At 28.7% G+C, this 16,796-nt stretch overlaps 1 protein-coding gene across 1 annotated transcript in view; it reads left to right on the forward strand.

The window, feature by feature from the left end:
- Positions 1 to 16,796, forward strand: part of LOC111633488 — an 81,264-nt gene that overhangs the window by 40,067 nt on the left and 24,401 nt on the right. Inside the window, exons 6-11 of the mRNA XM_023378069.1 lie at positions 11,355 to 11,415; positions 11,522 to 11,703; positions 13,889 to 13,965; positions 14,067 to 14,143; positions 14,218 to 14,375; positions 14,499 to 14,765. Coding sequence (XP_023233837.1) covers positions 11,355 to 11,415; positions 11,522 to 11,703; positions 13,889 to 13,965; positions 14,067 to 14,143; positions 14,218 to 14,375; positions 14,499 to 14,765 — 822 coding nt within the window. The remainder of the gene's footprint in view (positions 1 to 11,354; positions 11,416 to 11,521; positions 11,704 to 13,888; positions 13,966 to 14,066; positions 14,144 to 14,217; positions 14,376 to 14,498; positions 14,766 to 16,796) is intronic.

Below are 16,796 nucleotides of genomic sequence, written 5' to 3' on the forward strand. Positions count from 1 at the left end.
TATATATATTTTTAATTTTTTTGGTTAGATTGTCTTTGTTGGTCCTTTTGAACATCATTCTAATTTATTACCATGGAGAGAATTAGGAGCACAGGTAATTTTTTTTTAATGAAATAGTTGTTTTTATTATTAATTTTTTAAACATTTAAATATAATATAAATAGAATTAACCATAATATGAAATTTTGTAGATACTCTTAATTTTTTATAGCATTGCAAATTTAGAAAGTAAATAATATCCTAAATTAATATGTTATGTGGCAAAACAATATTTTTTAAGACTACTATAATATAAATTCAGAAAAATATTAAAATAAATTTTTTGAATTAGAGTTTCCATTCTTCTTAAATGATAGTATATATATCAATAGATTAGATTCACTAATGTTTAATTTTTAAAAATTCAGCTTTTACATCTTGAGTGCAATTTGTAAATGTAAAAGCTGAATTTATAATTGAATATTAATGACGATTATTGGCAGAACTATACTTATTTTTAATAGTTTTTATTTAATTATTTTCTCATAATGTCAGAGGCAATATTTATGAGTGAAAATTCATACAATAAACAAAAATTTATTTTATTAATTTTATGAATTTTACAATTCATATAAAAGAAATTGAAATTATGTAAATGCTAATCAATTTTATATTCTAAGTGAGATTCAAGGAAGAAAATTGATATGTAAAATAACATTATTTGGCATTAATGCAGTGTATTAAATTTAATAACAGAAGTCTAATAAAATATAGGGTATTTTTCAAATAGCTTCAAAAGCAGAAGTCCCAAGGGTGAATGAGCAGACCATTGCATTGAAAAAGACAGATCATCTTTTCATCACCAAATGTGTTAGACAGTACATCTCTCACAATGACTGAAGTGTGGAGTTTTAAAATAAACATAATGTTATTCAAACATCATCTCTGCTATAGTTTAGGAGTGACAAAAATTTTCAGCACTTCACAGTGATGCTGGTATTGTAACAGTGGCATTGTTTTAGACTCCTAATGGCAAAAATTGTAACTATTCTTGAAACTCTGTCCATAGTTTTCATGTGTCAAAATAAATGTGCCTACAAAATTTTATTGATCTATCTATCTCTAACAGTTTTGTCTCTAGAGTGGTCTAAAGCAGCAGTTGCCAACCAGTGGTCTGTGAGAAAATTTTGGTGGTCTGTTGAGAAATTTGATCATTGATCAACTCAAGGTTATGCAAAGTATTACAAAAGAAATACAAAATGCTTGGTTGCTTTTTCTCACTCGTTGGGGTTTTTATTCGAATCTAAAACCAATGATGAAATGACTGTTATCAATGAATAATAATGTCAATAAACTAATAAATAATCAACAGTAAATAATGTGAGTGTGGTTGTCATCCTTCATGGAGAAAAGCCAAGAATCCATAAACTTATTTCAAACTAGTAGCAGCAAACTTTACACTTATTTGTTATAATTAAACAAGTGAATTTCATATTAATAAAGTAAAGTAAAGTTTATGAACATATATAGAATAATGTTTGTATCATTTAAAAAATTTATGACAGTGGTCTGCAGGATTCAAAATTGAGTTTAAGTTGTACGTAAGGTCAGAAAGGTTGATGATCACTGGTCTAAATGGTATACATAAGTATACCACTTTAGACCACTCTAGAGACAAAACTGTTAAAGATAGATAGATCAATAAAATTTTATATTATGTACATATAGACATTACCATGAAAGACCGAAATTAGAGAATGTCAATATTCTCTGGTGAATGTCAACACATACCAAATATGTCGGTGAAAGATAGAATATTTGGTTATATTATTATATCAATACATTTGAACCATCACCTGTATATGTCAAGAAGCACAGATAAGCTCTGATGGATGTCGAAACAACAAGCCAAGAAGACATAGTCAGAGAGAAGTGACAAAAATGCCAAATCCTCTGCCATTATTGAGGTCATGTAGCATCTGTTTGTTATACTCTTGAACATTCTGCTGTTTGTCAGTCTTCACGATGTTGTGATAAGGGGTTTGGCATTTGCAAAGTCCTTATCACAACATCATATATGGACTACCTCAGGTGGTTAGAGCAAATTGAAATATGCAAAGCCTACAACTCATCATCACCCATCAATTCCAAGGATAAAATCACCTTATCTTTAGCATGGCAAGCCCTATTCGAGAAAGATGATTCAATTTAAATCTGCAACGATGCTTATAATAATTAAGGAATGACAACATGCATTTTTCTCCGACTTCTGACCCGCTAATACGGATTTTATTCGTATAAAAAATACATAATCCATCATTATAAGAAACTGGTCATTACATAATGTTTTGAATCTGGATGGCACGTGATTTCTGTTGGATTTCGAATTTCGATATTTGAAATTCGTTCCAAAAAACAGCTGGTTTTCAATCTAACGGATCATTACAAACAAAACATAGCTTGAAGAAAGACCCAAGAGGGATCTGAAAACGTTAGCATGAACAATTGAACATACTTCACGCCAGTTAAAGGTTTTTTCGGAGGATTATTTGTAAAAATATTTTTATTCAACATTCACCATCAGTGCATGCTGAATGTCAACATTTGCTTGCATAAGTGAGAAATAATGATATTTAGCAAATATTTTGTACATGCGCCAAGTGACTATGTGAATGCTGACATTCACCAGAGAATATCGACATTTGCCAGATATTAGTCTTTCACAGTAACAAACATAAGGAATCAAACTCCAAAAATAAGAGATGTAGTAAACATTATTAAATTATGGAACCATTATTAATTTAAGATTAAACAAATACAAAAATGAAATTCAAATTAGAATCAGCATTCAAGTCATGTGAATTTTTTAATTCATCTAATTTCCTTTAATTGAAAATGAACCTTAGTATTTGAAAAGTTTTATTTAAATAAAAAGTAAAATATGGCTACTATATTTGAATTTATTCAGTTTTTAATGTTATTACATTTGAAAATCTTGGACATTAAAATTCATTAAAAACATGCATGTAGACTATCCAAAAGGTTTGTTCGTTTGTCTTTTTTTTTACACAGGAATTAATCTAAAGCATACTGAGGTTCAACCTTTTATTTGAGACTAAAAACTCAGAGTAAATTGTGTAAAAGAGAAAATATCCACTGATGATTGGATTATATTGTAAAAGTATGAAATTCCCATGAATACACAGGCTTGACTATATAATCCTTTATATTGATATACCAGTTGATATATAGGTAACCCCCGTATAACACGGCACTTCTATAGCACGGATTCACTTTAACACGATTCGGGAATTGGATAAAACCCTTGTACAACATAAAATGTAATAAAGGGTGCATTCTTTTATACCTCCGCGTAACTTTGCGCAAGCATTCTAATTGTTTTTGTGGCTACTTTAAATGCTCTTTCAACAAATAATCCATTTAATGGTTAAATTATACAATTGGGATCCTTCTTTTGCCTCTATAAGCTCATTTTAGAATTATAGATTCCTCCACACGATACTATTGATAGTGCAGGCACCACCATCTTTCTTTCATCGCCTACAAACAGCAGCGCACTCCCGTTGCAGAGTGACCGCTATTAACAAACACACCCACAAACTGTTACCAGTTGATGATGCTCATGCTGAGATCATCATATAAAATGAATAATCCTCTGGTAAAATATTTACTTAAATAATAAATAACTATTTTACCTATGAAAAAAATGAATAATAAATCCGATTTAAATAAGGATTTAACAACATGTTTTCTAATTTTTGGAACCTAATCCCCCTTTTCNAATTTATTTTATATTTTGATAGTGTTGCCAATACTGAAAGATTGCAAAGGGTGGTGGCAAGAAAACCGAGTTACGAAGCAGCGTGAGTATAGTCTAATTAGGAAGAGAAAAGTAAAAGATGTATCTACTTATAATATATGAGACTAAGCAGATAGAAGAATAATTTATGGAACGAACGAATATGATTACTTATCGAAAAATATTACGACGTGATTTTAATTAAACTTGTAAAATTCGAATAAAATTCTATAATAATATGATAACCCGCCGTTAGAATAAGTTAGCAAAATAAAACGAATCATGCTACATCAAATGAAATCAAAAATTCAAATACAAATATGTACTAAAGTATTAACATGATCAAGAATTTCTGCTTTTTAATCCTTTCTTGCATTTGGCCATAACTCCTGGATGGCTGAAGACGAGCAAATAATCTCAAGAATGGGTTTACTTTCTTTCTTATTCAAGAATGATTTAGATTTCTATCAATCACTTTTTACAACGTTTTCAATAAAGCCTCCTTATAATAAACCTTTCCGAAAGTAAAAACGTATAGAAGAGAAGCAATAAAATGACGAGTAAATAACTCTCTAACATAAAAAAAAAGATTTCTTTCTTTTTTTTTACATGGATTACTTTTGACTCTTCATATTAATTAATATTAATTGAATTAATGTAATGTATCCGTCCATTATTTCAAATTAATTGCTTTATAGTTTTGTAAATAACATAAAAAATGTATGTTTATTTTCCCATGTTAAAGTATACACTATTTTTTTTTATATATATATATTTTGAATGCATCATTTCATCATTTTACACGAAATGTCATTTCATATATCCTATTTAAAGATAATATAAACAAGTCGTCCATAAACAACTTTTTTCCCCTCTACAAAACCTGTTGTTTTCTTTGGATCTCGAGCAGTTTCCTTTTCTGTCGTAAAGATATTAGTGAATTGTCATCATTCTCATTTATCCGCCATTCAAATCAACAAATATTTCATTAAAAAAAACATAAAATTAAACTGACACAGTCACGAACGTCATTATCTGTGAAGACCCAGACTTTGCATCTTCTTCAAAAGACGTATTTTGTAGAAGATGCAACGTCTGGGTCTTCATAGATAATGACGTTCTGTGAAGGATTTATTTATCTTTGATCACTTTCGCGTAAAAGAAATACAATTATTTCGAGTATAAACCGATCGGTATCATTATTATTTACTCAAGATGGCTCGCTTAATTATGCCAGTTGTTTACTCTTCTCTTTAAGATTCTCTCAACGCCTACAATCAAATTCAAGTCAATTATACGATTACAATAGAATGAATAGTAATGATTTAATACAAGTAACTTTACTTTATTACTGTAAAGGTTTAACTTCCTTGATACAATCCCCTCAAACATTATGCAAAGCGAATTTCATAAGCTTCTTAAGCGAAATTACCGAATTGAAAAAAAATATATATATATATATTTCTTCTTATTTATGCATAAATAATTAAATATTAGGAGGAAATTTATCCAAAATTTTATACTTAAATTCGCTATATTCGAGATCAATCTCCTTAATTAATTATTAGATATATTGCATAAGAAAAATATAGAAAAATAAGCAAACGAAGAGAGAAATAACTCGGAAAATTTAATTGTATTTAATTTATAATTTAAAAAAGAAGAAGAAGAGGAAAAAAAAAAGCTTCGGTTGGCCTTAAAATAAAGAGAAATAATTCCATCGAATGATATGTAAATGGAATGCCAAAAGTAATAAACTTAACGAAAAAAAAGGGTATTTTTATTAGCATGAATCTTTATCCAAAACAGGTCTTGTGATGCTATTACCAAATGCACTCAGATCCGACTCGTTGCTGATCCTTATTCTCATTGTTCCTCTCCCGCGATAGTAATTTTGACAAAAGCAAGAAGAGCGAGATTTGCATTACATAAATAATAATACTTCCCCCTCCCCCCTGCTCGTATTTAAAACTAATAGTTTAGATACGAATTGGTTATTTAAAAGTTTAAACAGTAGAAGTTGTTAAAATAATAATAATAATTCTGATCATTTTACCACGTTCGATTTTCGCAGCGTTTGATAAGATCGAAATGTAAAGGATTGATCTTTCCGAAAGAAAGAAAAAAAAAGAGGGGGAAGCGTAATAATAACAAAAGGGTGGCGCAGCAGAAAAAGCCGACCAATTGTTTCCCTGGCACGCGCAGCACGAGAAGTGCGGTTACCCGTAGTAACAGCCATCAATTTAACGTTGCCGGCGTTGCCTTGACGACAGTGCCACCTGTCCCGTATATATCGACAACTTGCGTCAATCGGCCAATCCGCTGCTTAATTTCAAATGCTACTGCTTAAAGTGACTCCGATCGGAGGAATGTTTCGCAACAACGTTAAAAGGTGGAGCGCTCGGCGCAAACCTCCCCCTCCCTCCCTCCGTATACCACAACTTTAACGGTAATCCGATAGATGGCGCGCATTTCCGTTCGATCTCTAAATTACCCCTTTCAAAATTAATTTTGATTAATACGTAGAAAAGTAGTGGAAGATAAAAATAATATGCATTATCTTAACCAATGAAATTTTTTCTTTTAGATTTAGATTTAATACACGAAATTGAATTATTATTATTATTATTATTTATTCTTTCAGAATGAATGAAAGAGAAATTTAGTAATTAAATATTTAATTTCTCTTCTTCGAATTCGGTAAGCGAAACATCAGTTTGATAATTGGAGATTTTAATTATTAAATTTCATAAATAAACTAACCTGGTATGCATTTTAAAGGCCCCTTTCTTGTAAAATATAAGCATAGACAAACGGTAACGTCTATCAAATTATTTTTAAAACCAATCGCCTACGAGTATTTCCCACGCTCTAAACGTCTTATTTGAAATGTTTACAGAAAATAAACGAAATAATCATTAATACCTTATTGTTCTTTAGTGTTCGTCCATAACAAAGTTACCGACGTTAGGCCTAGAGCATGTTATAAAAATTATATTAAAATTTTTATAAAATACAAGTTTATTTTTCAAGAAAAACTATATTGACAGTCGAAGTAAAAATCCTGTTGTATCCAGGACGGATTTACACGCAAGTAAAATAAGCTACAGGGGCCTCACGTTTTGAAACATTACTATTTGATAGAGGGTGAAGGGCCTCTTATGTGTCAGAGGAAAGAATCAAAACAAGTCTAAGTCTACATTAAATTCTACGTTAACTTACCGTACAATAATATATATATATATAAGAATACTAATCGATGCTTTTTATTAAAATATATAGACTTTAAAAATGAATTAAATCGGTTATAAAATAATAAAAAGTAACTGCTAAAAAAATAAAACATTTATTGTAGATGTGACCGAAAATACTTTTAAGTTAAAATACTTTATCAATTTATTATAAAGCTAAAATAACATTTCGGATCAAAGGGACACACCGCTGTTTGGATCAAGCAAATACGCTGCTTTGCAAAATATAAAAGGCTATCAATTATTTAGGATTGTACGAACACTTAAAATACATTTGTACACGTAACCAGTTCATCTATAAACAACCCATCGCTCAGATAATATCTATTTGATTTAAGTGGAATAAAGAAAAATATCGGGAAGGCATTGAATTGCGATAGATAATACGTCTATAGCAATTGAATATTAGCGAGTTTGTAGAGTTTCTAGACAAAAACTTTTATCCCCTTTCTCATTGTTATATTCTATACTTTTCTAGGTCATATATTATTTTGTTCTTTTTCCTTCTTCTCGCATTCGAATCTTTTAAGAATTTAACATAAAAGTTTAATAAATTAATACATCTGTCAGTCAGATAATTATAATAGAATACAATACAAAAAGTCTATTTATAAAAACAATATAAAATCGAGGAGAAAATACTTATTCGCCTCTAAAGATAGTAGCAATTATAATCTATTGAGAAATTCAAATTGATATATAAATTATATAGTGTATTTGTCACGAGAAAGGAAACTTAAAAAAAAAAAAAAAAAAATAGAATTCTCTATCAGCTATAATGTCATCTATGCATAAAGAAATTAACAAATAACTAAAAAAAGTAGAGTTAACAAAACAATAATACAGAGAAAGTTACCATGCAGTGAGAAATTTGTAATGACATTAAAGTTATAAGTAAGGTTTGCATACAACTTACAGGTTTTGTAATACCATATGTATAACGTTAATGTCATTACAAATTTCTCACTACACAGTAACTTTTTGTATACCCTGTACTAACAACAACAATTATTCAGTAAGGTGTCTTGTCATATTATTTTATATATAAATATATACTTCCACTTCATCTCTCTTTTACCTCATATCTTTACTCATATATATAATTCATAATTGATTAAAGACGTCTTTTTATTTAAATGTTTAAACATTTTTCAAGCTTAATTCAGTTCATCTTCACATACATACTTAAAAACTCAATGGAACATTTAGAACATTTTCAAATGCAATAGAACATATTAACATTTTTGAATGTTTTTCTGAATTTCCACTAAATGTTAAAAACTTTCATATAACACTCTTTTTTTAACATTTCTAGTCTGTAGGAAATCTCATTCAGTATAGGGACATGGGGATGATGCATTACTTGTATTGAACATTTACTCAAAATTCAGAAAATATTAATATGTTCCATTGTGTTTGAAAATGTTCTAATATTCCATTGAGTTTTTAAATATGTGTCTTAAGATGAGATAAATTAAGCTTGAAAAATGTTTAAACATTTATGTGAGATACTGGGTATTAGAGTAAGGCTCAACCCCTTTGACTGGTGATGGGTTGGTAAAACCTACTCACTTTGTCACTGGATGGTTTTACCTGAGTGACCGGGGGTTGAGAAGTCCATTGATAGAGTGTTGGCACGTAATAAGTCCACATGAGAGCAGGTTAAACAACAAAATAACAATTTAATGAAATAACATAAAGGATATGATACAGTAAGCTAATACATTACTGGTTAGTCTACCTTTCATAGGTAACATAATGTCCAGGCCTATTCCTATGTGCTGGTATTATTTCTATTCAGTCTATATGACTGTATCAGATAGACATTAAAGCCTTATATCTATGTCCTTATAGGCTAATTGACCGAGAGAGAGAGAGAGTTTACAATTGGAAGTATCAATGTACAATAACTTGTGATGACACTTCATAGTTCCTAGATGCTGCTATGCGACAATGTTTGGACAGTTTGCAATCTAAGGCTGGGGGCATCGAAAGGAGACAAACTTGGCAATGTAGGTATTGGTGGGTGGAACGTCATGTACAGTTCCTCGAAATATATCCACCCCGATGATCAGGTGTGACCCCTTTTTATATGCATCCCGCATGAGAACAATCTCAGGAGACTTTGATTTAATGCGTTATAAGTTTGAGATGTGTCATTACCTTGGCCGGAGCGGTCTGACTCTTTTTACCATATAAGGCAACAATGTTGAAATTCGTAGACATCTGAATGAGGTGGTGGTCTCTTCTCATCTCATAATTTAATCCATTTGACAGTTTCCCATTAGTAAAACTCGAATATTTGACTAAGGTTGTAACTTAAGTCCAAACGTCAAAATGACTGTTGACTTGGAAGATATTTGATTGGTCTTATCTATCAGAGTATCACGAGTGGGTGAAAATAAAAAAAAGTGGAGTTTTTCCACTTCTCTTAATTTTTAACTAATTAATTTAATTTCCCCCTCCAGACTCTCACATTTAAATAAAAATATCTGTTTAATCAATTTTATATATGAATAAAACTTCCATTTGCACTAAATGTTCTTTACATAGCCAGTGAAAAAAATTTTTTTCCAACAGAACATTAGACCGAATCCATTTGAGAAGATATTTGGAATATTCTGAACGTGAAGTGCTTAGGCCTGGTTTCACAAGATTAAATTTTCCATTTTTTATTCCGGATGAAGAAGCAGATTTTATAGTAGAAGCAGTTTCTATAGTTGCAAAAGAGGGATGGAAATTACTTCCTCAGTATATTTTCAATCCTGAAACTGGTGAATGGAAACATAGAAATCAACAAGTAAGATTATTTTTAAAAATAATAATTATACATTTAAAATACTTTGAAAGTTTATATGTTACTAATTTTAGGTATTTAAAGATAGAAAGTGGCTTGGTTCTATTTCATATGAAAGTGGAAAATTTCATTTTACTCAACCCAAAGAAGTATTAACCAATCCTTTGCCAGCTAGTTACCAAGTATTTATTAATTTTTAAATTAAATTTTGTAATAATTCAAATGTTTTGAGATTTCAAAAATAAATAAATAAATATATATATATATATATCACTATTTTGGAAGAAAACTGGCACAACTCAAAATTACTAGTTTTGAGAAAATCCCACGCAAAGATTTAACCAAAGTTTAATTGAATATCACTTATCTCCCATATAACTGCTCCCTAGTGGCTGAATACACAAGTTATTTCTGTGACACTCTTCTACATAAAAATTTACTACATTTTCATTTTAATTATGACATAATTGAAAAATCACACTTTTTTGAGTTATGCTGGTTTTCTTCCAAAGTAGCAATATATACTGAACCAATAAATTGTTTATTAGGAATGTTTAGAAAAAGCCAGAGAAATTTTTTCTGCTGCTAAAAAAGTAAGTATTTTTATTTTTAAAATTAATAATTGTAAAAGCACAACATTTTATTTTTCAATCAGATAGCTCAGCGATATCAATTGTCCGATCAAGAAGTAATGTTTGATGATGAAGCTACTAAATTAAGATGGTTCCTTCTGCCTTCTGAAGCCAAAACTTTTGTTTTAGAGCAGAGACATCAGTCACCAAGGATTATACCATTTTGCCCCAAAAATCACTTTACTACTGAATTTGATAATGAGGTTCTGGAAGAACAAGAAATAACAATATTACCATTAAACAATTACAATGATGATGATAATGCCATTTCAGTCATTAAACAGAATACTTTAAATAATTTGGACAAAAATGAACAATTGCAAAATCAAAATGAAATTACAGAAACAAACAGAAATGACACAGATTCTGAAATTACAGATACAAACAGTATCTGCCTATGCAAATATAATGAAATCAGTGAATCAAACAAAGAAAATGAAAAATGCAGTCTGAATTATCCTGCAAGTAAAATACCAAAACCAGCAAAACTTTTAAAGAATGATACAAAAATTCTTTGGCATTCCCCTCCAAAATCAATATTTAAACCATTTCTAAAGGTATTTTTTGATAATTTTATAAAGAATATATTATTACAGAAATAACAAATAATTTTGTTTTGTTATTGTTTTTAGGCAATATCAGAATTTAATATGATACAGTCAAATGATAAGATTTTAGTTTGTTTGTCTGGTGGAAAAGATTCATTATCATTACTGCATACACTACATCAATATCAGTTTTATAGCAAAAAAAAGGTAAGCTGATTAAATATCAATCATTCTTAATTGTCTCATTATTTACATTGATAACAGATATCAGAAATTACAGAATTAAAGCCTAATTAATCCTAGTGGTTTTTAATTTATATTTAAATNTAGAATCAAAGAGACAAAAGATGGTTTACTTGATTTACATCATTTAGAAACAGAATTACAAGTAAGTATTTTATTGAGAAATTAATAAGTTTTGAATTATTTTAAAAAATGTTATATTATGGGAGAAAATTTTGATTTATGTAAGTGTATCTTATTTCTTCTGCTAGAAATATCAGAATTCTGAAAGATCACTGATTGGCACTTTTTCTGCTGCCTCCAATATTACTGGTATATTGACAGATGATATAGAGGTGACTGCTTTGTTACATAAATATAATGCATTAGCATTTTGGGACTATGCTGCAGCTGCACCATATGTTAAGATTAACATGAATCCAGTAGTAACAGGGTAAGTTTATAATTTTTTATATATAAAAATTAAGTACTAAATAACAAAAAAGCAGTTTGTTTTTTGTTATTTTCAAAGAACTTTGAGTTATTTTTCATATCAATTAAAATTATTAATGGATCTCTAGCATGCTTAGTCTTTAGTTGTTTGTTAATATAATAATCAGACATTCTTTATTGATGATTAATAATTTCTAAACTATAGATAGCAAAGGAAATTTGATGATTGTCAAATCAAAGTATGATTGATAGTAAAATATTTGTTTGAGAATCAATAAGTTTGAGTTGTTGTTTTAATCATTTATATATANGTTCTGGCAATTTAAAAAAAAATTTTTTTTTTTAATTTTATTTGATTCCAATGCATCTTTCTTGGTATGTAACTTTTTGTCAAAGAATGTATATTAAACCTACCATTTACTAAGAATCTACATTTACCAGTGCTCATTCTCCAGTAGTTAAGAGCTTGAACATCCCTGAGTGGTATGGATGGAAATGAAAAAGATGTCTGTAAGACCAGCCAGTTCTGATTTTAAATTTGTAATTTTAATTGGATATTTTTCTGTGTTTTTAAAGGAATTTTTTAAAACTTGACGGTCATGCAGTCTAAAAAGAAAGGTCAGATTGTCAAATGTTTGTATTCTGGAACACAAGAAGTAAATAAATGGCGGTTCCTGTTTCTGGACAGACTGTGTCCTCTAATAATTTACATAAGATTGCCATCGGATGAAATTCTACAATTAAAATTATATTTTTTTTCTTTAATCACAATTTTTTTATTTGCTTTATATTCTATGATTATTCAATGCTTATATTTTTGATATAAAATTGATAAAATAACCATNTAGGTATATTATTGCAAGTTAACAAGTACTGGTATCAAATAAACAGCTTGTAAACAGGCAAAACACTTCACTTCAAATTAGAAAATGTGTATCATTTTGCCCTAAAAATTTACATCTGAATTTTATACAGTTACATATAGCTATGACTGTAATTTTGAGAAACTTATTCTGTTTTGTTCTCAATACTATCAAAATGAATTCTTTACATTGATAATATAATAACACCAGCCAACAAATACAAAATAAAAAAGAAGATAGATAGATAATGTTGAGTTTACCTGCCAAAAAAGAAGATAGATAATATTGAGTTTACCTGCCAAAAAATATTCGTATAAAAACTAATTTTTAAGACTTATTCTAGTCTTAAATGAAATAAATTCAAAGCTTGTTTCTTTTGAGTTATACTTTGTATGTATATTATGTAAATTTGAACAGTTTTGCCAAATTCTATTAATAGATCTGCTATAAAAAGTCTTAATTATTTGAAAGGATCACATATTTATTTGTGAATATTTAAAGTAATATAAAACATTTTAAAATTCTCTTCATCAATTAATCTACATTTTTGTAATTGATAGTTGAAAATAATGATTTCATGAAAGTTTTAAAGTGCAAAAAATTGAGTTAAAATTTGTCTTTGTAGTAATTATATGTTAATTAATCTTGATTGTTATTTCCTAACATGCTTAAGTAATTACACAGGGTTACTTCTAAGAGCAACTGGAAAAAATATATTATACAGTATAATAAAACAAATAAATTGTTTTGTCTTTACAACAGAGAACCATTATAATAAAGGAGACTTTTTCATTAAAATTTGTATTTTTATTAGACAAAGTTTATACTCAAAATCATTTCAATCCTCATGATGGAATTGCCTAGAGCAGTGCTTCTTGAACTTTGTGTTCACAGATCAGTTTTTTTATTCCATTCTGTCATTGACCAGTGTTTGTGAAAATAATAAAAATAATTATAAAATGGAGAGAATGAAGTTCAATATTAATTCTTATATATATTCTTATTAATTCAATATAAAAGATTTTTAAAAATCTTTTATATTGAATTAATAAGAAAATATGATGACAAAAATTTGATTGTATTCATTTTGAAAGCAGCTCACAAACCCATTTTTCAATCATTAGTCCATCCCTGATGCTGTGTTTAATAAAACTATTCAAAAACATAAAATCTACTATAAAGCTGAAAAACTGGTTTCTGTCACGATATGCCAAAAACGGCCACTATGGACACCCCTAGCTATTATTTAAATTAACAATAAATTCAGTATATCATTATTTGATGCGATTTTTTGCATTTTTGGCTGCATTTTAGTAGGGTNAGACCACATCAAGGCCTCGTATATAAAGATGCCATATTTTTATCCCCACACAAATTTATTGGTGGTCCTGATACACCAGGTAAAGTACAAATTATTTTTTAGTTTAGTAAATTTTAAAAATTTATTGATAACCTAAATATTCTTAAAGCAAAATTATTAAATGTATTTATTTCAATTCAGGTATTCTGATAGCAAAGAAAAAGCTATTTAGTAATCCCATACCTTCAGGTGGTGGTGGTGGAGGAAGTGTATTTTTTGTAAATATTTTTATTAGTCAATAATTTGAGAGTAATTTAGGACATTATAAATTCAATTTCTGTTATTTTCATAGGTGACGAGAGAAACGCATAGATATTTACAAGAAATTGAAATGCGAGAAGAAGGAGGCACACCATCTATTATTGGTTCTATCAGAGCAGGAATGATATTTCAGTTAAAGGAAGCCATCACATCAGAAGTAATTATGAAAAAAGAACATCATTTTTGTAGGTAAGTATAATAGAATATGTTTTTGTTCAAAACTATAAATTAATAATTGATAAATTGAAAACTGGAATAAGCATAAACATTTTATTTATGAAACATTCTATTACTATTATTATCATCTTTTAGTAAAGCAATGTCTGCTTGGAAAAAGATACCACAATTAATTATTTTGGGAAATTCAAAAGTGCCTCGTTTGCCAGTGTTTTCTTTTTCCATCATTCATCCAGAATCTGGACTAATGCTTCATCACAACTATGTAAGCACAATATTAAATGATGTGTTTGGAATACAGTCTAGAGGGGGATGTGCTTGTGCTGGACCCTATGCTCAAGACTTGTTAGGAATTGATGAAACTTTAGCATTGCATATTGAAGATCTTCTTGCTGAAGACAGGTAATTTTAAATTGATTAGTAAATTAAAATTTTAAGATGTAGAATGTTTTAAACAGTTTTAAATATTAGTCTATTATAGATCAAAAGATAAAATAAATTATTTTATTTTTAGAATAATTTTTTAAAATGTTTAATTTAACTTTTTATAATGTAAATGTTTATCGAATGGTATTTTATCATAATTCTTATTTTTATTTCAATGTAAGTTTTTAGAGTAATTGGTGAATAAGTAAAAATAATTGCTTGACAAATTTAATTAAGTTACATTTGATTTTCATACATATTTTTGAATAATTTCAGCTGGTTAAATTTCATCTCATTAAAAAATGAGTATATTTAATTTATAAAAATAATGTTTTTCTACACTGAATCATTGATATTAATTAATTAATTAAATAAAGCTATCTGACATTTAACTAAACAAAAATAAACAGAAAAATGCTTTTTTATGAAGTAATACCTTAAAAATACAAAAATTCTTAATATTTTTAATATTTTAGTACTTTTGAACAAACTGTTTATCATTAGGAATGTAGTTTTTACTATAGAAGTGAAGGAAACAAATACAAAAAAAAAAAAAAAAANGACCAATTGTTTCCCTGGCACGCGCAGCACGAGAAGTGCGGTTACCCGTAGTAACAGCCATCAATTTAACGTTGCCGGCGTTGCCTTGACGACAGTGCCACCTGTCCCGTATATATCGACAACTTGCGTCAATCGGCCAATCCGCTGCTTAATTTCAAATGCTACTGCTTAAAGTGACTCCGATCGGAGGAATGTTTCGCAACAACGTTAAAAGGTGGAGCGCTCGGCGCAAACCTCCCCCTCCCTCCCTCCGTATACCACAACTTTAACGGTAATCCGATAGATGGCGCGCATTTCCGTTCGATCTCTAAATTACCCCTTTCAAAATTAATTTTGATTAATACGTAGAAAAGTAGTGGAAGATAAAAATAATATGCATTATCTTAACCAATGAAATTTTTTCTTTTAGATTTAGATTTAATACACGAAATTGAATTATTATTATTATTATTATTTATTCTTTCAGAATGAATGAAAGAGAAATTTAGTAATTAAATATTTAATTTCTCTTCTTCGAATTCGGTAAGCGAAACATCAGTTTGATAATTGGAGATTTTAATTATTAAATTTCATAAATAAACTAACCTGGTATGCATTTTAAAGGCCCCTTTCTTGTAAAATATAAGCATAGACAAACGGTAACGTCTATCAAATTATTTTTAAAACCAATCGCCTACGAGTATTTCCCACGCTCTAAACGTCTTATTTGAAATGTTTACAGAAAATAAACGAAATAATCATTAATACCTTATTGTTCTTTAGTGTTCGTCCATAACAAAGTTACCGACGTTAGGCCTAGAGCATGTTATAAAAATTATATTAAAATTTTTATAAAATACAAGTTTATTTTTCAAGAAAAACTATATTGACAGTCGAAGTAAAAATCCTGTTGTATCCAGGACGGATTTACACGCAAGTAAAATAAGCTACAGGGGCCTCACGTTTTGAAACATTACTATTTGATAGAGGGTGAAGGGCCTCTTATGTGTCAGAGGAAAGAATCAAAACAAGTCTAAGTCTACATTAAATTCTACGTTAACTTACCGTACAATAATATATATATATATAAGAATACTAATCGATGCTTTTTATTAAAATATATAGACTTTAAAAATGAATTAAATCGGTTATAAAATAATAAAAAGTAACTGCTAAAAAAATAAAACATTTATTGTAGATGTGACCGAAAATACTTTTAAGTTAAAATACTTTATCAATTTATTATAAAGCTAAAATAACATTTCGGATCAAAGGGACACACCGCTGTTTGGATCAAGCAAATACGCTGCTTTGCAAAATATAAAAGGCTATCAATTATTTAGGATTGTACGAACACTTAAAATACATTTGTACACGTAACCAGTTCATCTATAAACAACCCATCGCTCAGATAATATCTATTTGATTTAAGTGGAATAAAGAAAAATATCGGGAAGGCATTGAATT

This window comes from Centruroides sculpturatus, unplaced genomic scaffold, assembly GCF_000671375.1.
Source record: "Centruroides sculpturatus isolate CEXI.00-Female unplaced genomic scaffold, Cexi_2.0 scaffold759, whole genome shotgun sequence".
Taxonomy (NCBI): domain Eukaryota; kingdom Metazoa; phylum Arthropoda; class Arachnida; order Scorpiones; family Buthidae; genus Centruroides; species Centruroides sculpturatus.